The sequence below is a fragment of the Portunus trituberculatus genome, chromosome 6, assembly GCF_017591435.1.
Source record: "Portunus trituberculatus isolate SZX2019 chromosome 6, ASM1759143v1, whole genome shotgun sequence".
Classification (NCBI taxonomy): domain Eukaryota; kingdom Metazoa; phylum Arthropoda; class Malacostraca; order Decapoda; family Portunidae; genus Portunus; species Portunus trituberculatus.
Window position 1 is genome coordinate 6,021,253 of NC_059260.1, and position 24,766 is coordinate 6,046,018.

At 40.2% G+C, this 24,766-nt stretch overlaps 1 protein-coding gene and 1 long non-coding RNA gene across 6 annotated transcripts in view; both read left to right on the top strand.

Annotated features, from left to right (window-relative positions):
* The window catches only part of LOC123518622 (broad-complex core protein isoforms 1/2/3/4/5-like), a 101,271-nt gene that overhangs the window by 10,205 nt on the left and 66,300 nt on the right, over positions 1-24,766 (top strand). For all 5 annotated transcript variants that reach the window (XM_045279534.1, XM_045279549.1, XM_045279566.1 and 2 more), the window contains exons 2-5: positions 6,978-7,192; positions 8,314-8,493; positions 10,340-10,874; positions 12,660-12,731. In XM_045279534.1, the coding sequence (XP_045135469.1) occupies positions 6,978-7,192; positions 8,314-8,493; positions 10,340-10,874; positions 12,660-12,731 (1,002 nt within the window). The remainder of the gene's footprint in view (positions 1-6,977; positions 7,193-8,313; positions 8,494-10,339; positions 10,875-12,659; positions 12,732-24,766) is intronic.
* LOC123518665 lies at positions 18,674-23,945 on the top strand. The gene is made up of 2 exons (XR_006678860.1): positions 18,674-23,126; positions 23,238-23,945. It is a non-coding gene; the product is annotated as an uncharacterized LOC123518665 (long non-coding RNA).

Here is a 24,766-nt window from a genome sequence, read left to right on the forward strand (position 1 = left end):
CGTGGGAATTAACATTGTGAGGAGTCTGGCCATTAATCTTCTGACCTCCATAGACCCTTCCTAATGTCAATAAAATCGTCTAATGGTACCCTAAGTCTTGGTAAAAATGTATCCAAGTACTAGAGGGGTTAAGGCACAGTGCAATCAGATTTCAGTCACACAGTACCTGTATTTCAGTGCAGGCATTCACATTGGTGGTCATTCATGCTTGTAATGTGTGGCTGGAGTGTGAGCAGTGTCTGTCCCTATAGTGTGCACTGTGCCAAGAGTAGTAGAAGGAAGTGTTGAAGGTTGGTGAACACAGGAGGAAGCAGCTTGTGGTGTTACAGGAGCACTTATGTATGACTCAAAACTGAATAGGCTCATGTTGTTATAGAGGCACTTGTGACTCAAAATTAAGTAAACTTGAAGGATTACAGAAACACCTGTAACAATAAACTGAATAAACTCTTGCTGTGATACAAAAGCACACACGTTACTGAAAACTGAATAAACTTGTAGTGTTAGAGAAGCACAGATGCGACTCAAAACTAAATGAACTTGCAGTATTATAAAACACATCTAAAAAAAAAAAAGATAGACTTGCAGTGTTAGAGAAGCACACGAATCAAAACTTATTACCGAAACATGTGACTCAAACTGAACAAACTTGCAGTATTACAGAAACACAACTCGAAAAACTGAACACAAAGAGTCACAGTATTACAGAAGCACGTACATGACTCAAAGCTAGACACACTCGCAGTATTACAGACGTGGCTCAAGACTTGATAGACTGGCATGAAAGTTCAAGAATGAGGCTGAGGATTGTGACATTAACCAGCTTATTTTGAAACAAGTGAACTGATCGGAGCATTGTCACTTTGCCACTTTGAGCCTTTTTGAGAGGAAAGCCTTTAATACGTTGAAACACCAAAATGCATAGAATTGATTGCAGGAAATGGAATGCCACATGTTTTAACTAATCAATGAAATAAATCAATAAATAAATACAGAAATTCCTCTCATTTGTCTATTTTGAACATTATTGTTTGTGTTGATGCTGACAGAAACATACAGAAATACACCAATATATTCTAGTTAGTGTTGGTTGTGGTAGCCACATAAACACCAATATATTCCAGTTTGTATTGGTGATGGTAGATATACAGAAATACACCATTATGTCTTAGTGTTGGTGGTGATAGGAGCATACAGAAAAAGTAACTTGCATCATACATACTAATATCTACATAGGACTAAGAAATTATAACCTGTGAGTGTTTTATCAACGTAAAGCACTGGTTCTTTGCAGTCAGACCATCTACAGTTGCTACTACCAGCCGAAAGTAGCTCACATTATACACACTAATATCTATATAGAAAGGCTGAGAAGTTATACCCTGCGAGTTCTTTATCACGATGGAAAGCACTAGTTCTTTGCAGTCAGACTATGCACAGTTAGTCACTACCAACCCCAAATAACCCCACACTACACACACCGATAAATGCAAAGGTCATGATGATATTCCCTGTGAGTTCTGTATGCCGAAAGCACTTGTTCTTTTGTTCTCTGCTCTAGACCATGCACAGTTAAGTTAGTACCAAGTGAAGGTAGTCCACACTTGTACTCACTAGTATCTCTATAGAAAGGGTAAGATCTAATGCCCTGTGTTATAATAGTTAAAATCACTGGTTCTTTTGTTCTACTGTGATCACACAATGAAGTCAGTACTGATTGAAAGGAGCTCTTCTATAGTCACTGGTACTATTGTAAGCCAAATTTACATTCACAAAATTACCCAAAGAACTAAAAAAATACATTCCCTACTTATTGCTACTTGTTTATCATTGTCATAGTTTTGTACAGTACTTTAACATACATACTCCTTTTACTCTATTGCATCTTGTTTCATAATTTTTGTCATGGTTTTTGTACAGTTTACTTTTCCATACTCCTCTTACACTATTGCACCTTGTTTTATCATTGTCATAGTTGTGTTCAAATTACTTTCCTATACTCACTCCTATGGCCTCTCATGTGAAAAGAGAAGGTATTAACATTGCTATTCTTGATTTCAGTAGTGAAGGAAGAGTTGTCATTATTAGAGTTGTGTTTAGAGTACTTTCTCATTTCACAGCCCTCCATAGTGAAAGGGGAAGGTATAAACATTACTAGTCCATATTTCAGTAGTGAAGGAAGGGCATTGTCAGTGGTGCAACATTGAGCTGAGAGGAAAAAGGTGTCACAAGCACTTCTAATTTGACATATTGGAGGAAAGGTGTGATGTGGAGATGTAGTAAAGTTGTGATATTGTTAGTTTGTTAGTGAAGGAAAGGTTTTATAATTGGGGATACAATAAACCTTTGACATGTCTTGATTAATGAAAAAAAAAGTGTACTGTAGTGAGGAGCATTATTATTTGTTAGTGAAAAAAGATACAGTAAATACATGAACTTACCTGTTAGTGAAGGAAAGGTTTTGTAATTGTGGGATACAGTAAACCATTGATATTACTTAGTTAATGAGAGAAGTGTATTGTAATTAGGGATGATATTACCTGTTAGTGAAGGGAAGGTCTTGGTGGATACAGTAAACCATAGATATTACTTAATGAAAGAAGTGTAATGAAGGAAAGATATAATTGGGTACAGTGACTCTATGATCTTACCTGTTAGTGAAGGAAAGGTTTTTGTAATTAAGAATACAGTAAACCTTGGATATTACTTAATGAAAGGAATGTATTGTGATGAGGGATAAAGTCATTTTTTGTTAGTTACAGGATACAAGGGGATGGTTGGATGAGGATAAAGGAAATGGCAGGATACACTAGTAGTATTTAAAATTTGTTAGATGTATTTTTATTTGTTTATAGTTTATTTTTGTTTGCTTAATTTTAGTATATTTATGTTAGTTAAGTCTTACCTAGGAGTTATTTTCTTTATTTTATCTTATTTTATTGTATTGTTTCCCCCAAGGTCGTAATCCCTCGGTAAAACAAACAAATATTACTAAGAGAGGATCCGTTGTGTCACCTTCCGCTGTAGTATTACGTGCATCTCAAGTGTTTCCTGTAGATAACGTGTGTGTGTGTGTGTGTGTGTGTGTGTGTGTGTGTGTGTGTGTGTGTAGTAGTAGTAGTAGTAGTAGTAGTAGTAGTCACGAAATATATCCATCATAATTCTCTCTCTCTCTCTCTCTCTCTCTCTCTCTCTCTCTCTCTCTCTCTCTCTCTCTCTCTCTCTCTCTCTCTCTCTCGTCTCAAGTGCGCCACAAGAAGAGACGAGTGATTGAAAAGCAAAGAGTAGAGAAACGAATAGTAGAAGTGGTCGCCTGCTTGTCTGTCTGTCTGTCTGTCTCTCTGCCTGTCACGTCACTCTTCACTGGGCGGGGGTGGAGGTGGGGGGTGTCGGGCAGGGTAAGGTGACGCAAGGCAAGGCAGGGAAGGCAGGGAGGGTAGGGTGTGGCAGCGGGCACTATCACCTTACTATTTTACCTTAAGAGATTCAATAACAGTGGTGCCAGGGAATGGTAGGAAGGTATTGTCCCTCTGCTGGCTACACTGCTTGCCTTGCCTCTCGTGTGTGTGTGTGTGTGTGTGTGTGTGTGTGAAGGAGAGGAAAGAAATATATGGTGTGTTTGAGTGTATAGGGAAACAATTCTGGTTTATTTGGGTATAGAGAAGAGTGTGAGGGTTATTTAAATGGTAGGTTAGGTTGTTTCAGTGTATGTAGAAGGAAAGGAAGGTTTATTTGAACGTGTAGAGTAAAGGAGAGTTATTTGAATATATAGACGAGAGAAAGTAGTTATTTGAATGTATAGACGAGAGAAACGAGATATTAGTGTATAGAGAGAGAATGTATTTGAATGTTTAAAGATAAATGCATCTACATTAGGAAAAGATTAATGTATTTTGAATGTATAAAGTGTAGAGGTATAGGTGTGTCCAGAGTGTAGTTGAATATATTTGAATGCAGAGAGAGGATAAGAAAGTGTTGTCATTATAAGGAGTTAATGGAGAGTTACTAATATAAGGAATTTGTGGAGTGTTAACCTCTTCAGCACCAGGACACGTTTTCACATTCATTCTGCTTACTATTTGGTGATTTTATACAGCTTCAGAAACTTGTGTGGGGGTTAAATAGTGAAGACTGGCCAGTAATATTCTCTCCTCCATAGATCCTTCCTAATGTCAATGAAATCGTCTTAGTCCTGAAGGGGTTAAATTAATAGAATGAATTTGTGGAGTGTTAGTTAATATGAGTGGGAGTGTTCAGCTAATAGGGAGTTTATAAAATGTTTAGTATAAGCAATTTGAGTAGTGTTCAGTTAATAATTTGATAGTGTAGCCACATTGGGTAAGAGTGCAATAACTGTGTGTAGAGAGAGAGAGCGTGGTAGTTTTAAGTTGCTTGGGTTTCACTACTGCTTGCCCTACCTGTCATAACCTAACCTGACGAATGGTATTTATTTTCCTTTGTTTTCCTATTTTTCCTTTTTCTTATTTCCTTTTTCCTTTTTTTTTGCTTTTTCCCTTTTTTTATTTATTTTCCTTTCTTTTCCTTTTTTTCTTTTTCCTTTTTTCTTTTACGTTTTTTTCTATTTCCCTTTTCTTTTCGTTTTTCTTTTTCCCCTTTTTCCTTTTTCCCCTTTTTCCTTTTTTCCCTTTTTCCCTTTTCCCTCTTTCCTTTACTACAGTGTTCTGTATTAGACAGCTTACACACGTCAGCAGAACAGTAGGAACGTCATTTTTGGAAGTATTTGACTAACTAGATTCAATATTTGTCTGCTATCTTCATTTTTTTTTTTTTTTGCTCTTTTCTCTCTCTATAGCCAAATATTGAACTTATTTATTTATTCATATTGTCTGGTTAATAGGGCCTTATATGACTTGAGAGAGAGAGAGAGAGAGAGAGTGAGTTTTCTTACGTTTTGTTTTAAATTGTAACGATAAATTGTCTTGGGTTTAGGTAAGGCAAGGTGAGAAAGATCAGACTGCATTGAGAGAGAGAGAGAGAGAGAGAGAATATATACCTGAAGCAATCTATTATTATTCATTTATGTGTTTGGCGTGTTTGATATTAAGAAACATGAATTGAGCTTGTGTAAGACTGAGCCACCTTTCAAACAGAACCTTGCGACCTTTTTCCCGCCACGTAACATATTGAGAGTAGAAGGGAAGCGGGCAGGGAGGGAGACAGGGAGGCATTGAGGCAGGCAGGGGGGTAGGGGGGTTAAATTAGGGCAGGCACAGGTGGGTAGCACTGGTCACCTTGTAGTGTATTAGATCGTCACGTGGGGTCAGGCTAGGTTAGGTGAGAAAGGTCAGGCTGCATTGGGAGAGAGAGAGAGAGGGAGGGAGAGAGAGAGAGAGAGAGAGTTTCCTTGCGTTATGTTTTAAATTGTGATAAATTGACTTTTGGGTTAAGTTATGTTAGAGCAGGTGAGAAAGGTCAGATTGCATTGGAATAGAGAGAGAGAGAGAGAGAGAGAGAGAGAGAGAGAGAGAGAGAGAGAGAGAGAGAGAGAGTTTCCTTACGTTATGTTTTAAATTATAGTGATAAATTAAGCGGTTAGATTTTACAGTCATGATAGACACTGATGCTAGTATTTGCGGGACTACTAAATGCTAAGTATAGTCTGGTGCAGCGCTAGAGGGAGTCACAGGCGCATCAGAAGTGACACTAATGTAGGTACGGTGAGAGACTTGATATTTGTGGTGCTGTTACCGAGGCAGCGGGGTGAAGAAGTGGTGGTGATTGTGATGATGGTGGTGGTGGTGGTGGTGGTGGTGGTAATGGCTTGGTACTGGTTGTGAGTCTTTGTCATAGTAAAAGCAAAGAGAAGGAAAGAAAATGATCCCTTCCTAACTGATTATAATGATGGTGGTGGTGGTGTGGTGGTGGTGAAGAAATAATAAAGAAAATAAAACAGGATATTTATAAAGTTAGCATTATAAAAGATCAGATAAACTTGTTGCCTTTACTTTAGATGGTGATTATATAAAGATATGATAAGCAAAAAAATAAAATGCATGTAAAAAAAAAATACGAATCAGTAGTGTAAGGAATAATAGTGAACAAATTAGAGAAAAAAAAGAGAAATATAAGTAATAATAAAAAAAAGAAGTAAAACGAAAAGAATAAAAAAAATAAATAGTAGAAGGAATAACACTGAAGAAGCTACGAACAGAGAAAGTAAAAGAATAAAAAAAGAAAAGAAGAAGAAAGACAAAAAAAAAAAACCAAGTGTTGATAAATAAGCGGTGATAGCAGGGAGGGGCGAGCGAACCAGTTATATTCGAGCACAAGTGAGGGGCAGGAAATCTTTAGTAGCTTGTTCACTTGGAGAAAATTGTGACTTGTGTGTGATTTATTGGAGCAGCTGACACGGAGAGAGAGAGAGAGAGGGAGGGAGAAGGGGGTGTTAGGATTGAGAGGAAGGGAGAAAGAGAAAGAGAGAGGGACTGATTCACAAGGATCTTACGGTTTTCCTTACTTTGGCGGGGTTTAGTGGAAGTTGTTGGTGTTTTTAAGGATGTGTCTCATGATTAGTGATCGTTTGGGGAATCATTGCACTTTGTAACAGATTGTCTTGTGAGTTACTGGGTTTTGTAAGGGAAGAGTCGTTTGAATGATGGTTTTACAAGCGTGTTGAAGGAGGTTTTTCGTTATTTTGTGGAAATTTGCGTGTTTTTATTATGAATTTGTACTACTACTACTACTAACTATTATTATTATTATTATTATTATTATTATTATTATTATTATTATTATTATTATTATTATTATTATTATTACTACTACTACTACTACTACTACTACTACTACTACTACTACTACTATTATTATTATTATTATTATTATTATTATTATTATTATTATTATTATTATTATTCTACTACTACTACTACTACTACTACTACTACTACTACTACTACTACTACTACCACCACACCACCACTACAACCTCTCTCTCTCTCTCATCACCCCTGCAGATAGTATACAAAGGTGGAGGGGGGAGAGGATGGGGGCAGACCAGCAGTTTTGTCTTCGCTGGAACAATTTTCACTCCAATATTACTACCGCCTTCGAGTCGCTGCGAGACGATGAAGACTTCGTTGACATCACGCTGGCTTGTGAGGGGCGCCAGATAAAAGCCCACAAGATGGTTCTCAGTGCCTGTAGTCCATACTTCAGAAGTTTGCTTAAGGTGAGTGTTTGTGAGTTTGTGTTTGTGAGTTTGTTTTGCTTATTTTATTGTTTTTTTTTATCTAGTTTTTATTTTTATTTTTGTTTTGTTTTAGTTTAACGTTATTTTATTGTTTTTGTTATTGTTACTTTAGTTTTTATTAAGTGTGTGTGTGTGTGTGTGTGTGTGTGTGAGAGAGAGAGAGAGAGAGAGAGAGAGAGAGAGAGAGAGAGAGAGAGAGTAAAAGCGAATGAAAGAAAAAGATAGAAAGAAAGAAGAAACGAAACCACACACACACACACACACACACACACACACACACACACACACACACACACACACACACACACACACACACACACACGTACCAGTCTTATCAGTAATCATCAATGCACAGATAGACTTGTTGTTCTTGATAAGACACGTAATACAAAACAATGATGAATGCAAGGAGGAGCAAGAACACGGTGATAAAGGAGGGAGATAGGATGATCACTGATAAAGGAGGGAGATAGGATAGACTGATAAAGGAGGGATATAGGATAGATACTGATAAAAGAGGAAGGTGGAAATGTGGATATGTGGAATGTGAGTTATGTTATCATGGCGGACTGTCTGGCTGGCTGGCTGGCTGGCTGGCTGGGCGACACACACACACACACACACACACACACACACACACACACACACACACACACACACACACACACACACATACACGGATGGTTTGTGAAAAAGGAAACTTGAGGGAAAAAAATAGAGTGAATGATAATAGAGAGAGAGAGAGAGAGAGAGAGAGAGAGAGAGAGAGAGAGAGCTACTAGAGATGTTACTAATTAAATATAACTTTTCTCCCCCTCCTTCCCTCCCTCCCTCCCTCTCCTTTCCTCCTCATCCTTATCCTCATCCTTCTTCCTCTTCCTCTTCCTCTTCCTCTTCCTCTTCCTCCTCCTCCTCCTCTTCCTCCTCCTCTTCCTCCTCCTCTTCCTCATCCCTCTTCCTCATCCCTCTTCCTCTTCCTCTTCCTCTTCCTCATCCTCATCCTCATCCTTCTTCCTCTTCCTCATCCTTCTTCATCTTCCTCCTGACCTCACTTGACCTTTCCTCCTCCTCTTGGGTGACCTTGACCTGGGCTGTCGCAGGGTAACCCGTGTCAACATCCAATAGTGTTCCTGAAGGATGTGACCTTCGCCAACCTGACCTCCATCCTGGACTTTATGTACCATGGGGAGGTCAACGTGTCGCACAATGAGCTGGCGACCTTCCTCAAGACGGCGGAGGCCCTGAAGGTGCGAGGCCTGGCCGAGGACGAGAAGAAAAAGGTGAGGGGATGCTGGTGGTGGTGGTGGTGGTGGTGGTGGTCTTTCGATCGTATTCAAAGATGCCTTGCTCTCTCATCACAATTTTCCAAGGTCACGTAGACAACTAGCATGGTTTTCAAGAGTTTTCCTTTCATAAACTCGAAATCTTGCTAATCCAACTCCAGAACCATAAATACTGTATAGGATAGGGTAGGATATGTGTGAGTGTATTGGTGTTAGGATGAAGGATAGAGTTAAAAGAATAGCTCCTCCTCCCTTGTGAAGGATTGGATAGGTTGAGAAGAGAGTAGATAGGCAAGGATTATGAGTTTGTGTAGTGTTTCTGTTCCTCTTAAGAATTAGGGAGAGATGGTAGAAGATAGGTAAGGATTATGACCGTTTGTGTTCCCCTGTGAAGGATTGGATGGGTTGAAAAGGGTAAAAGATAGGTAAGGATTATGAGTTTGTGTATTGTTAGTGTTCCCCTGTGAAGGATTGGATAGGTTGAATAGAGTAAGAGATGGTAAGGATAATGACTTGTGTTTGTGAAAGATCGGATAGGTTGAAAAGAGTAAAAAATAGGTAAGGATTATGAGTTTCTTATTGTTTCTGTTCCTCTCAAGAATAGGATAGATTGAGATGACACAAAATAGGTAAGGATGACCGTTTCGTCCTTGTTTTGATACTCTTAAGAATAGGATGGGATTGAGTACGTTAAGAAAAGTAAAAATAGGTAAAGATTGTGACAGTTTGTTCCTCGTTTGTGATCCTCTTAAGAATAGAGGATAGACTGAGAATAGTAAAAGATAGGTAAGGATTATGGTAAGGATTATAACAGTTTGCTTCTTGTTTGTATTTTGTGGCGGTGGAAATAAGTATGTGAATGTATGTATGTATGTGTGTATCTATATGTGTGTGTGTGTGTCAGGATGAAGGATACACTAGGAGTAACAAGGATAAGTGTCTGTAGGATAGGCAAGTTGATGGGTCTGGTTGAAAGGTGTGCCAGGGTGAAGAGCAGCGTGTATTTCGTTTGTGTTCCATTGTGACGGTGGCTGAGCTAGGGTGACAGGGTGAGGTGGTGCAGTGTGAGAGTGAGGGAGGAGGAGTATGTGTAGGGTGAGAGGAAGGGAGAGTCATGCTTTCTCACATCTCTTTTATCCATGCACACGAGCACGCCATGTGAAGGGTTAGTCATGCAGCACACACACACACACACACACACACACACACACACACACACACACACACACACACACACACACACACACACACACACACACACACACACACACACACACACACACACACACACACACACACACACACACACACAGAGCGGGTGTGTGTGTGTGTGAGAGAGAGAAAGAAGGAATTGTAATCAAATTAAGGACAAAATCCTTTACCATCTACTTAACAGAATGAACCTAATTAAATTTGTGTCCAATTATCAGAGAGAGAGAGAGAGAGAGAGAGAGAGAGAGAGAGCACGAGCACAGACATATCTCTCTCTCTCTCTCTCTCTCTCTCTCTCTCTCTCTCTCTCTCTCTCTGCCTTGTGGGCGGGAATCTCCTTATCAGAATATAGAATGATAACGTACCTTTCCTGGCAACCTTGTGTTAGTGGTCCCACACACACACACACACACACACACACACACACACACACACACACACACACACACACACACACACACACACACACACACACACACACACACACACACACACACACACACACACACACACACACACACACACACACACACACACACACACACACACACACACACACACACACACACACACACACACACACACACACACACACACACACACTAACCCTCTCTCGGTCCCTCCCCTGCAGGACTCGGAGGGCTACAATGAGAGCAGCTCTCCCCCCCCATCTCGGGGCGAGCCCCCTGACCCGGGGTCGTCGCCGCGCCCCGAGGAGGGCGGCAGCGCCCCGGAGACCCACCTGAGCGGGGATTCCCCCCAGCCTCCCCCCTCCAAGAGACAGCGGCGGCGGTCGGCGACGTCGCTGCACTCCGCGGAGGACAACACGAGCGAGACGGTGCTGAGCGAGGGGCAGCGGGACTCCTCGGCCTCGGTGAAGAACGAGCCTCAGGACTACCCCGAGGACGAGGACATGCTGGGCTCCTCCGTCCCGACCGCCGTCGAGACTCAGGACCTCATCAAGTCCGACCTCGAGGACCCGGACGACCGCTCCTTCGGGCCCTCGGACTCCGTCACCATCAGCCGCAGCCAGGCCGCCATGCAGCAGCTGCAGGAGTCCTTCGGCTCCTTCCTGCCGGGCATGGGCCAGACGCCCTCAGGGTTCCTGCCCCAAGGTGCTACAGACCTCCCCCGACCCCCGCCCTACCCCCTGGAGGGAGTGCAAGGTGAGCAAAACATTCTCTCTCTCTCTCTCTCTCTCTCTCTCTCTCTCTCTCTCTCTCTCTCTCTCTCTCTCTCTCTCTCTCTCAGTACAGCAGTACACAGGGGTGGTGGTTGTGTTTGTGCGTGGTCATATCATCACAGTCTCTCCTTGGTAATGCGCAGCTTAGTTCATGCTTTCGATTTGATTCCCTCCACAGCTTGATTATATTGCTTGACATGCTCTCTCTCTCTCTCTCTCTCTCTCTCTCTCTCTCTCTCTCTCTCTCTCTCTCTCTCTCTCTCTCTCTCTCTCTCTCTCTCTCTCTCTCAGCAATGGCTTGCATGGTAAGAATAACGAGAAATGATCTCAATGATGATGACAATTTCTCCGACCTTCCACGCCTTGAGAAATCCATTGTTCTTTCTCATGTTACCAGAAGAGAGAGAGAGAGAGAGAGAGAGAGAGAGAAAAGCAGGCGCCTGCGGTCGTAATAGAAGTGGCGGTGGCTGCTTATGAATTTAAATTTCTCTCTCTCTCTCTCTCTCTCTCTCTCTCTCTCTCTCTCTCTCTCTCTCTCTCTCTCTCTCTCTCTCTCTCTCTCTCTCTCTCTCTGTGTTTGTGTTTGTGTATGTGTATTTGTTTGTGTGTACACTATCTCTGAAGCGTTAAATTCTCCAACTACCACGTGAGAGAGAGAGAGAGACAGAGAGAGAGTTGGGTGTAATGCGGTTTTCATTGTTCATTCATTGTAATGTTCTTGTTTTGTATCTTTTCTTTCATTTCCTCTCCTTCCTTCACCCCTTAAATATTGCTTCATTCATTTTTATCACCATTACTCACTTCCCTTCTCTTTCCTTCCCATTTCTTTCCTTCATTCCCTTCACATCTTCTCTTCTCTTCCCTTCCCTTCCCTTCCCTTCCCTTCCCTTCCCTATGTGCGCCTGTGTTCCCCTGTATAACCATTTACACACCAGTATATGTATAGGCAGCCAGCAGCTTTTGACACATCTTAACCTAACATATCTCAAACATTTCTCTTGCCTTATTTCTATCAACACATGCCTTGAATTACACGTATACCTTTATTAAAACACCTACCACCACACCTTCCCTCATAACACACCAATGTATGTATAACCAGCCAGCTTCCTTGACTCCACAACATAACAGTATATCTCTAAAATGTTTCTCTACAAGTATATTTCTTACAACGTTTTTCTACAAGTATATCTAAAACGTTTCTCTACAAGTATATCTAAAACGTTTCTCTACAAGTATATCTAAAACGTTTCTCCAAGTATAACTCTACAACATTACTTACATTCCTTCCCATCAGCACATGTCATATTTCACGTGTGCCATTATTCCCTGTCTTCCCTCATAACACGTCAATGATATGTATAGCCAGCCATTTATTACCCTCGACATCTCAACCTAACCTGTCTAGTTTACCTAATATTTCTGTTAACACATCCTTATATTTCACATATGCCTTTTGTTCTCCATTATTTTCCCTCATAACACCAATAATATGCATAGCTAGCTATTTATTATCCTCAACACAACCTAACCTATCTGAGTAAACGTTTCTATACCTAATATTTCAACACGTGCCTTATATTTCCCTAACCTATCCTTAACTTAACATGAGTAAACGTTTTCTAACCTAATATTTCAATACGTGCCTTATATTTCCCATTATTTACCCTTATAACACACCAATGATATGTATAGCTAGGCATTACCCTCGACACCACACTCACACAGTTCTCTCTCCTCTCTCCCCTCTGTTGCTCGCCCGCTGCAGGTCTCCCTCCCGGCATCTCTGCGCTACCTGGTCCCTCAATGTCACAAGGTGCTAGCCAGGAAGCCGGCCAAGGTATGTACTGGTTGATCTGTTGTGTTTGGAAGGCTCGCTGGTTCACTCTCTTGCTGCTGCCCTGGGTTCCATTCCAGTACCTGTGTTTTTGTTAATTTTTGTTTTGTTTTGTTTTGAGCTGATTTTGTTTTTTGTTATTTTTTTGTTTGTTTATTTTAACGTCTATTGCTTAGTCTTGCCTTTCCTTACCTTGGTTTTATCCCGGGTTTCGTTTTCCTCTCCTTACCTTGCCTCACCGTGCCTTACCTTAGTGTACCCTACCTTATCTTACATTTCCTCTCTCTCTCTCTCTCTCTCTCTCTCTCTCTCTCTCTCTCTCTCTCTCTCTCTCTCTCTCTCTCTCTCTCTCTCTCTCTCTCTCTCTCATTTAATATTCTCTTCATAACACCTCCATTTCCTCTTTCTCCCTCCTTCCCTCCCTCCAGCCAACTTCTCTCCACCTCCATTCCCTCCATCCCTCCCCTTCCCTCCTTGCCCATCCTCCCGTCAGTCAGTCAGTCAGTCAGTCAGTCAATCTTTCAGTCAGTGTTTTAGTCATACAGATAGTGAGCCAGCAGCCTAAGAATGCATGAAGACCAGAGAGAGTGGTTCCGTTTTCTGTTGCCGCGTCGAATGTAAACAAACACGGGGAGCTCTTGTATTTCCACCGCCTTGCTCTGCTATTTTTTTCAGTCCCCTGGTGGTGATTTGGAGCAGTAATGGTGTTAACAGTACGTCTCTGGTCTTGATGCATTCGTAATTAAGTCTTTTTTCTCTTTATGACGCGGTGGTGGAAGGCAGTGGGCAGGAACGCGTGTGTACGATAATTGCCGGATATTGGTACGACTAACGGGTGCCATGTCTGATATTTTTGAAGCTTTTAGCCCTTTTTTTTTCATACATTACACCTGCTCACTGCCACCATACGCTGCTTGTACTATTATATTATGGTGGGGGAGGAGAGGGGAAGGCAGTGAGAGAGGAGGAAGAGGGGGTAGAGTGAAGGACGACCGTATTTTGACTTCAGTGTTTTGTACGGGATCACTAAACAACACGGCGTCTCACCCTTACCTGGCTTCCCTCCGCCCCTCACTCCCTCCTTCCCGCCCTCCACCCACTCCTGTTTATTACGTAGATAATCTTATGGCCCACTCACGCTCTATACGTTAGTTGAGAGAGGTAGAACAATATTTTCTCCCATTATATGCTACTACTACTATTTCTACTTCTACTACTACATTATATCAAAGAAAGATCTGTTTATATATATATTATTCTGTCTATTTTGTGCTCATAGTGGTGATTCTGTCTGGCTGGAACGTTGGCCCTCTCTCCCTCCCTCCCTCCCTCCTTCCTTCCTGTCTCAATCCTCTTCCTCTTCCTTTTACCTCTCCAATTCTTCCCCGTTCCTCCCCCTCCTTCCCCTATTCTGGCTAGACGACCACCACTGTTATAGAGAAGAGAGAGAGAGAGAGAGAGAGAGAGAGAGAGAGAGAGAGAGAGAATGTGTGGATATTGAACACACACACACACACACACACACACACACACACACACACACACACACACACACACACACACACACACACACACACACACACACACACACACACACACACACACACACACACACACACTATCCATGAACACCAAATTCATGTGTGTGTGTATTTGTGTATGTATGTGCGTGTGGTGTGTGTGTGTTCGTATGTGTGTATGCGTGCGTGCGTGTATGTGCGTGCGTGCGTCCCCAGCAGACAGTAGCCAGTGAGAACTTTCCTTTGGGTCCTTTGGTACTTCTTTCCTTCCGTGTTAGTGGGCCACGAACACCACGGCTAGGGAGCGACACCCCCTCCCTCACCATCTACTATACCCCTAACCCCTGGACCACGCCCCCTTCCCCCACTGGTCCCTACCACTCCCTGAATTGTGGCTCTAGAAGGCATTGACACGAAAAAAAGAAAAACCCTTAAAAAAACAGAGTCCCTTATTTTTAGGTACCTGGACCATTTTAATCCTGATCCTTACCCTTCCACAGCCCTGAATTGTGGCTTTATCTAGAAACACGTAAAAATATAAGAAAAAGAATAAAAACCCCTAAAAAACTGCTTGTCCCTTATTATTTTTAGGTACCTGGACCATCTTAACCCTGATCTCTTATCCTACTATAACCCTGATTTGTGGCTGTATCTAGAAACACGTAAATATATAACAAGAAAAAAATGCCCTAAGAAAACAGCTTGTCCCTTATTTATTTAGGAACAAGGACTATTTTAACCCTGATCCCTTACCTCTTTGTTATTCACGCACCATCTTAACCCTGATCTTTAACCCTTACTCTTTGGGGTTTGATTCTGAGTTATTGGCAAGCCTGTCCCTGATCTGTTTCCCTTTAATTATCTTCTGTGTTGGTTTTAAGGGTACTGCACCGCCTCTGGCCATCCCTGAACTCTGTCCCTGTTACCGAGCTTCTCTTATCTTGTCCCTAACTATCCCTGATCTATACCTGACCTTCCCTGACCCATTTTGAAGGGTATTGGACCAGCCCTGAATTCTCTTACCTGTTATCTGTCTTCCCTTAAATTGTAAGGGTTATACTAAGCTATCCCTAACTTTCCCTAACCTTCCCTGACACTTATTGGCTGTCTGTCTCCTATATTTGTAAGGGTATTGCACTGTTCCTAATCCCTTGTTACCTGGCTCATAAAGGTCTTGATTTGGGGGTTACCTTTAATTATTAGGGTTTTTATGTAGGCATTCAGACAAGTTGGAGGAGGGGCAAAGAAACAGGTGCAAAAAGGTGAGAGTATTCCCCTGAAGAAGCACACTACTACTCGGGAATCAACTCACCTCCTGCACCTGTGAAATCCAACCTATTCTCTAAAATTAAAGAAAAGGTCCAGATTAAGGGCTCACTTTAGGAGAATTAAGATCACAGGCCTAAATGATTAAAAGTAGGCATAATCTACACAAAACTAAAGAGAGGTAATGTTCAACTATTCCCTAAAATTTAAGAATAGGTCCAAAGTAAGTCCTAAGTTATAAGGTCCTTGTAGCAGAAAATGATCCGGTACAGTTTGTAAAGGGTGATCTAAATGAAACCCAAACAGGAGGAGGAGGAGGTGGAGGTGAAAAGAAACACAGATGAAGGGTGTGTGTGTGTGTTCCCCTCAAGAAGCATACAGCGGAACTATATAGTCTGGAATCAACGCGCCTCCCTTCACCTGTGTTTCTTTTCACCTTCTCCTGTTTGGAAGAGATAGATCACTGCAAATATTTAACCACAAAAAAGATAGACAACCACAAAGGCAAACCACAAAAATAAGATAGACAACCACAAAAAAAGATAGACAACCACAAAAAGATAAACAAACCACAAAAATAAGAGACAACCACAAAATAAGATAGACAACCACAAATAAGATAGACAACCACAAAAAGATAGACAACCACAAAAGATAGACAAACCACAAAAAGATAGACAACCACAAAAAGATAGACAACCACAAAAAGATAGACAACCACAAAAAAGATAGACAACCACAAAATAAGATAGACAACCACAAAAAGATAGACAAACCACAAAAAAGACAGACAACCACAAAAAAATAGACAACCACAAAAATAAGAGACAACCACAAGATAAGATAGACAACCACAAAATAAGATAGATAACCACGAAAAAAGATAGACAACCACAAAAAGATAGACAAACCACAAAAAAGATAGACAACCACAAAATAAGATAGACAACCACAAAATAAGATAGACAACCACAGAAAAGATAGACAAAGCACAAAAAGATAGGCAAACCACAAAAATAAGATAGACAAACCACAAAAAGAAGATAGACAAACCACAAAAAGATAGACAACTACAAAAATATAGACAAACCACAAAAAAGATAGACAACCACGAAAAGATAGACAACCACAAAAAGATAGACAAACCACAAAAAAGATAGACAACCACAAAAAAAAGAGAGAAACCACAGAAAAGATAGACAAACCACAAAAAAGATAGACGACCACAAAAATAAGATAGACAAACCACAAAAAGATAGACAACCACAAAAAGATAGACAACCACAAAAAGATAGACAAACCACAAAAAGATAGACAACGACAAAAAGATAGACAAACCACAAAAATAAGATAGACAACCACAAAAAGATAGACAAACCACGAAAAAGATAGACAACCACAAAAAAGAGACAAACCACAAAAATAAGATAGACAAACCAAAAAAAAAGATAGACAACCACAAAAAAAAGAAACTACAAAAAAGATAGACAATCACAAAAAGATAGACAAACCACAATAATATCATTACCAATAGGGAAGAACATGGAAAAAGATAGACACCTGGGAACATTTAAGAAAGATAACCCAAATATTTCACCATCAGGGGAGAAGAACATGGCGTGGGCGGAAACTCACCTCCCTGTACCTGTGTTTCTTTTGACCTCCTCCTGTTAGGGTTTCATATACTCAACCCTTTTCAAAACTGTACCGGACCATTTTCTGTTGACAAGGACCTTAAAATTCAGGGCTTAATTAAACTGGACCTGTTCTTAAATTTTTGGGAATGGTTGAAGTTGATCTCTCGTTAGTTTTGTGTAGATTATGCCTACTTTTAATTTATTTAGGCCTGTGATTATTTTTTCCCTAAACTGAGCCCTTTATCCATCAAAACACCTCCCTTACCTTAATTTTTTATGGGTTAGGGTTTACACTCGACTTAGCCTATGACACCTTGCCTTTCTCTAAAAATCAAAAACATGTCCTTTATAATTTTTATGGATTAAATCTACCTTTGATTTAACCCTTTATTTATAGGCCTGTCACCATTGTCCTTTATTTTAATTTTTAGGGATTAGGTCTACCTTTTTAAAACTTTATAGGCCTATGTCACCATTTCTCTAACCCAACAAAACATCTCCCTTATATTTATTTTTTTAGGGATTTGGGCCTGGCACTTTCCCTTCCTTAACCCACCAAAACATGTTCCTTACTCCTTTAAATCACAGTACCCTTCATTATAGTGTGGCGGAACTCTTGTGTGACCTTACATGGCCCTGTGTGACCCGTGTGTGACCTTCAATATGGCTAACTATTGCCACTTCCTTAAAAATCACACTATCTCTTCAGTATTGTGTGGCGGAACCCTTGTATGACCTTACTTGACCCTGTTTGACCCCTGTGTGACCTTCAATATGGCTAACTTCTCGAACAGTACCCATACTATTATATACACCCCACGCCCATTTATACGTACTCACGCCCATTTGTGCCCATTCACGCCCATACACCTTCGTACACACGGCTTGAGACTTGTGGCTTAGAAGTGTGGCTTGACTATGTGGGTTTTGTTGTGTTTTGGTTTGTTTTTGTGGTTCAAGTTTTCATTGGTTGTCTTTGTTTGGTAGTTTTATTTATTTTATTATTTTTGTTTAATTTTTGTGGTTGGTTTTAAGTTTTTTATTGGTTTTCTATCTTATTTATTTTTTTTTTTTTTTTTTTTTTTTTTTTTTTTTTTTTTTTTATTTCATTTATCTATCCTACTTTCACGTTTTTCATTTATTGAGTTAGCTTATTTAATTAGACGTTTTATTGCTCTATTCTTGCGGTGGTAGGTAGTGTAAGGAAAACTCTCCCCTCGGCTGTAACATTCTGCAGTGTGTGGCCAGCTTGTCACACTACCGTCTGGAAACCAACGACAAACACAAAACTTACCCAAATGTACAACTGTTTCTAAAGTGTCGCCTTAACCTAACCTAACCTAACTCAACTCAACGTATCCCATTCTCTCTCTCTCTCTCTCTCTCTCTCTCTCTCTCTCTCTCTCTCTCTCTCTCTCTCTCTCTCTCTCTCTCTCTCGTGGACTGGCATCTAAGTGGGCTTGTTTTTATTTAATATTTTTTTATGTTGTCCTTGGCCAGATTTCCTTACTTATATACACACACACACACACACACACACACACACACACACACACACACACACACACACACACACACACACACACACACACACACACACACACACACACTAATCTTATCTAACTTAACATAAACGTCACTGGAGTTATCAATATCACCTTTTAACAATATTCCCTTTGAGAAACCGCTATCATTATCTATTACAACAAAAAATAAAAAATACAAAAAAAAAAGGCGTAATATGAAGTGAACTGACCGATTTATAAGAAAGACGTTAATGGATATGTGGTACCGTAGATATGTCAGTGAATGAATCGTACCGTACCGATCGTAATGAATGAGCCGTACCGTACACAACATGTCTCACTCAAATTATCGTACTCGTCGCTCATGACTCGCCTGGTGCCGTAGCGATGTTAATATATGGATAGTACCGTAGATATGTCAGTGAATGAGTCGTACCGTACAGATCTTAATGAATGAGTCGTACCGTACACAACATTGTCTCTCAAACTCGTAGCTGAAATGACTCATGGTATATTAGAAAGAGGAAGGTTAGCTTGTGAGTGAGACTTGAGACACGGAGGTAAGCACAGTGGCAAGGAGTAATGGATTCTTAACCTCTAATACTGGTAACACTCGAAATTTAATTAACGCAAAGGAAAAATGTAGACGAAAAAAAATGAGGGCAAAAAAGTTGATATCGTAATTGAAAAGTGAGAAAAATGACGTATCTTGATTGTGTAGTTTTGGTTATCGTAGTTAATCTCACCTCACACCTGTGCTGTTGAAAAAACTAATTTGATTTAAGCCTCAGTGGTGAAAGTTTTTTTTTTTTTTTTTCAATCAGGATCACATGATTTCAAAATAGGTCACCACTCTCTCTCTCTCTCTCTCTCTCTCTCTCTCTCTCTCTCTCTCTCTCTCTCTCTCTCTCTCTCTCTCTCTCTCTCTCTCTCTCTCTCTCTCAAAAAAAAAATAAATAAATAAATAAATAAAATAAAAAAAAAAAATTCGGGGGAAAGGAATACCAACCTAACACTCATTTTTATTTTCACGAACAAAAAAATCAACTATATAAAAAAATCTTGGTCCCTTCATGGCCCTAAACTGAATGGCACCGTGTCCCTTAAACCCTTCGCAGCACACGCCCTTTGGCACCACAAGTAGTTTGAGAGTGGTAATAGCTCGAGGTATAGGATTGGCACTTCCCTCACCTCTGATAGAAAGATCATTAAGAATTTCTGGTTAATTGTCTTCAAGGCATAGGAAGCAGGAAATACAGAAGCAGGCAGGGAGTTCCAGAGTTTACCAGAGAAAGGGGTACTATACAGGAGGCAAGTCACGTGATCTGTACCTACCTACCTGTCCACGTATTTAAGCTTCCCAGGTGTATGCTACCGTGATACCTGAGTGATTAATACCTAACTCAACAGTATTACCTGGACGCTTTTCCTTATTCCTTCTGTTACTGTTTGGTGATTTTATACAGCTTCAGAAACTCGTGTGGGGAGTGAAATAGTGACCTTCATAGACCCTTCTTAATGTTACCTTTATACCTGGCAGTGATTAGTAATTGCTCTTTACTGAAATTAATGAGTTTTCAGGTGTGACAGTCCATGTTATCTATTCTGACACTTGCTTTTACTTGAGACTTTCTATTCCCAGATAGGAAAATGCTACCTGTATACCTGGCAATGATTAGTACTTGCTCACCTGAGACTAATACGTTAGGTGTTCATTACAATATACCTATGAATGAGTGCCCAGGGATGTGCTTTTATATTAAGAATCAAGATAGAAAATTAACTTGGTAACATTCAAAGCGCCATTGTTTATATTTGGATAGATGGAGAATTAGAGGAAGAATAGTGGTGAGTTTTATTAGTGTGTGGTGGATAGAAGGAAGTGCTGAGGAATAATGGTTTGTGGTGAGGTTTGTTATTGTGGCCTGGAATAGACGGATGGTGAATAGAAGGCGGTGTTGAGAAAGAATAGTTTGAGAGTTTTGTTAGTGTGGCTTGGAATAGACGGATAGTGAATAGAGGGATGTTATAGAAAGAATAGTTTGTGATCCTATTTTGTTAATGTGGCTTGGAATAGATGATTGATAGGGGAGTGTAGGACATGAGGGGAAGGTGTCTTGTATTGCCGAAGGAGGTGATAGTTTAAGGGTTAGAAGGATTAAAGACCACCGCATGTATTAGTTACGTTCCTCTGTACGTGTAACTGAGAAAATGAATGATACAAGTGATACATTGATACACATACTGTCCCCACTAAAAGTAATGAGTGAAAGATTAATGTTCCTTTGATACGTAGAACTGAGAGACGAATGACACAGGTGATACATTGATACACATACTGTCCCCACTAAAGTAATGAGTGATAAGTGCTTAGAGTGAAAGATTAATGTTCCTTTTATACGTAGAACTGATAGACAAATTATACAAGTGATACATTGATACATGAACTATCCCACTAAAGTAATCAGAGTGGCAAGTGCTTAGAGTGAAAGACAGACTAATGGATGATAAATGTTTAGTGAGAGGAAGGCAGGGAAATGGAAGAAGACAAGACATAAATGTAAATAAATAAACCTTCCTTCAATTAACCTGAGCCAAGACCCGTTTGAAAGGAAGGGAATGAATACGTGGGAGATGACAATTTTTCCTTATCTTGATTGAAAAGGGAGAAGGAAGTCAATTCGTAGGAGATAACAAAAACCTTCCCAACTTCAATTAATCTGAGGCAAGGCTTGTTTAAAAGTAAGGAAGGAAATAAGTGAGAGGTAGATAACAAACCTTCCTTCAGTAGATTTGAACCGGGATGTGTTTGAAAAGAAAGAAGAAAAAAATAGAAGGAAATAAACAAACTTTCTTCATTTAGTACGACCCAAGATCCGTTTAAAAGTAAGGGAAGGAAGGAAATGAATGAGCATGTGGTTGATGACAAACCTTCCTTCAATTAACTAAGCCAAGATGTGTATGAAAAGGAAGGAAGGAATGGAATTAGGGAGATAACAAACAGATTCCTTTCTTCAATTAATAAGTGGTAGATGACGAACCTTCCTTCAGTAAACTAGAACAAACAAACTTTCCTTCAATAAACTAGAACAAACACTCCTTCCTTCAATTAATACGTGATAGATGAACCTTCCTTCAATAAACTAGAACAAACTCCTTCTTTCAATTAATACGTGGTAGATAACGAACCTTCCTTCAGTAAACTAGAGCCAAGACGTGTTTGAAAGTAAGAAAGTCGAAAAAATAAATATGAATAGGAGATAAACATTCCTTCAATTAACCTGACCCAAGACACGTTTGAAAGCAAGCAAGCAAGGAAGGAGCGAGATGGTAGTGGTAGGGAGAACACCGAGTCACGCTGGCCAAGGCAACACACAGCCCGGCGAGAAAGTGGCGGTGATAGGGCAGCCAGCGCCACACTTCATGCACCACCTTTTCCTATTAATGGGGGGGAGGAATACATGCAAGTCAGAGAGAGAGAGAGAGAGGGGGGTGAGATAGAAAAAAAAAAAAACCGTTCGCCTTTCCCAGTTCACACTAAAATATACTAGTCATTTCTTTTTTCTTCCCTCTAATAAAAGTAATAGTAACAACAATATGAACATAAACAATATTCATCTCATCCTGAAGAAAACAAACTACAAATAACAACAATAACATGAATATTCACACAAAAAATATCGTTACCATATCTAACTATTAACAGTACCCTGGCACTCCACGGCTCAGTGCCACTTACCTTCGCACTGAGATGACGCCCGTGAAACTCACCACCACGGCACTCAGTTGCTCATGCCGCGCTAGTGAACGTAAAGACCTGTATTGTTAGGTTAGGTGAGGGAAAGTAAGGTAGAGTTGGGTTGGGTTTAAATAGGTAAGGTTGGGTTAGGCTAGGTTGAAATTGGATAAGGTTGAATTGGGTTGAAATTAAGTAGGGTTTGGTTGGGCTAGGTTGAAATTGGATTGGGTTGGGTTGGATTAAAATAGGTAAGGTTTGGTTGGGCTAGGTTGAAGTTGGATAAGGTTGGGTTGGGTTGGGCTAAGTTGATATTGGATAAGGTTGAATTTGGTTGAAATTAGGTAAAGTTGGTTGGGCTAAGTTGAAATTGGATAAGGTTGAGTTGGGTTGGGATGGGTTGGTCTAGTTAGGACAGGTTAGGTTAGTTAAGATCACAGTGTGTTTTGTCTTGGTATTGTCTAGGTTGTGAATGGTAGCTAGTGTCAGGAACTCATTAATCTTCAGGTATAATAGTGTTGAGAGCAATGGAAGGAGTCATAGAATAGCGTTAGAACAGCAAAGGATGGAAGGCACACAGGACGGTAACAAGAGACAAACTAGACTCAAGGGAAACAACCAGAAGTAGTGGCGGTTTTTTAGGATATCCAAGGAACATAGAAATAGAGGGATAGAATAGCGTTAGAACAGCAAAGGATGGAAGGCACAGGAAGGTAATGGACAGAAACTAGACTAACTGAAAACAAACAAGATAATAGTGGCGTATAATGGAAGGAGAGAGAGAAAGATAGACGGATAGAAAAGCGTTAGAACAGCAAAGGTAGATAATGGACAGAAACTAGACTAACTGAAAACAACCAGGCGTATAATATAGAAAATCGAGGAAATGACAGAGAAAAGGAATAGCGTTAGAATAGCAAATAATGAGTTACAGGGAGATGCAAGGGACAAACAGCTAAAGGAAACAAGTATACAACCACAGTCAATTACTATGAACACTGCCAAAGAAGAGTATGGTCTTATTAACCCTTTCAGTATAGGGACATATTTTTACCTTGAGTTTTGGGTGTGATTAGACAATTTTTACATTAGGAAGTGTCTATGGAGGTCAGAAGATTAATGGCCAGTCTTGACTATTTTAATCCCTCACGTAAGTTTCTGAAGCTGTATAAGATAACCAAATAGTAAGCAGAATGAATATAGAAACGTGTCATGGTACTGAAGCTGAGATCTAGTACTTGTATCGTGTCAGGTATTAAGTTGTAGATGGTGAGATATCTAGCACTGTATCGGGACGTACCACCTGTTTAGACACCTGTGAACGAGGAGCACCGCAAACACTGCCACCGGGTATTGTTCTCTCGTGTATCTTGTAGTGTTGATACGAATGGTTTCTCTAAAGTTATTATTGTACGTGTTTGTGGAATGTTTGTTGAGAATTAGGTGGTGTTGGAAGGCAGTACCGGAGTGCAGCACGTTCAGAACAAGACCAGAACACGTTGGATGAGTGACAACATCTATTTAGTCTGGAAGAAAAAAAAAATCGATAAAAAGAAAGTGAGAAGAAAAAAAAAGTTCATTATATTCGTATCCTCAGACATTATTACAACCTCGACTCAAGCACCAAGTATATCAGGACACCAGCACAGCCCTCTCACTGCACGCAACCACCAAGCCTCATGATTAACACTAGATACTTATGACACTTGGCCTTTATATGCTTACTTTTTTACCTCAACTTATTATTTATGTATTTATTTATATATTTTGATCATGCCTGTACCTGTAGTCTGTTTTAATATCAATACTTCAACCTTCACCTTTCTTGATTTAAGTTTTTAGTGGCCCTATAAATCTCTCTCGCTCTCTCCTCTCCTCTCCTCTCCTCTCCTTCCTTGTTATATTAGGTCTTGTGTTCAATTTATGTGTTTCTGTGGCACCTGTGTTGGCCTTACCTGTGTGTAGTGTCTCACCTGTCCTATCTGTCTCAGCGGTAAGGGTTGAGGTGGCGCGTGCTGCCTCTTACCTGTCTTATCATAACGTGAATTGATCGGGAAGTAATGGCAGGCTAGTGATGGTGATAATAGTGATACTCGTGATACAGAAGATACTTAGGTGGCGATAACAGTGATACGTCTTGTGATAGTGTGATACTTTTCTTTTCTATTTTTTTTATTTATTTATTTATTTTATTTATTTATTTTTGTTAGTGATATTGGTGGTAGTTTATTTGTGTTTTGCTTTTGTTTCCTTTTTTGGTAATAGTGTGAATCTCTCTCTCTCTCTCTCTCTCTCTCTCTCTCTCTCTCTCTCTCTCTCTCTCTCTCTCTCTCTCTCTCTCTCTCTCTCTCTC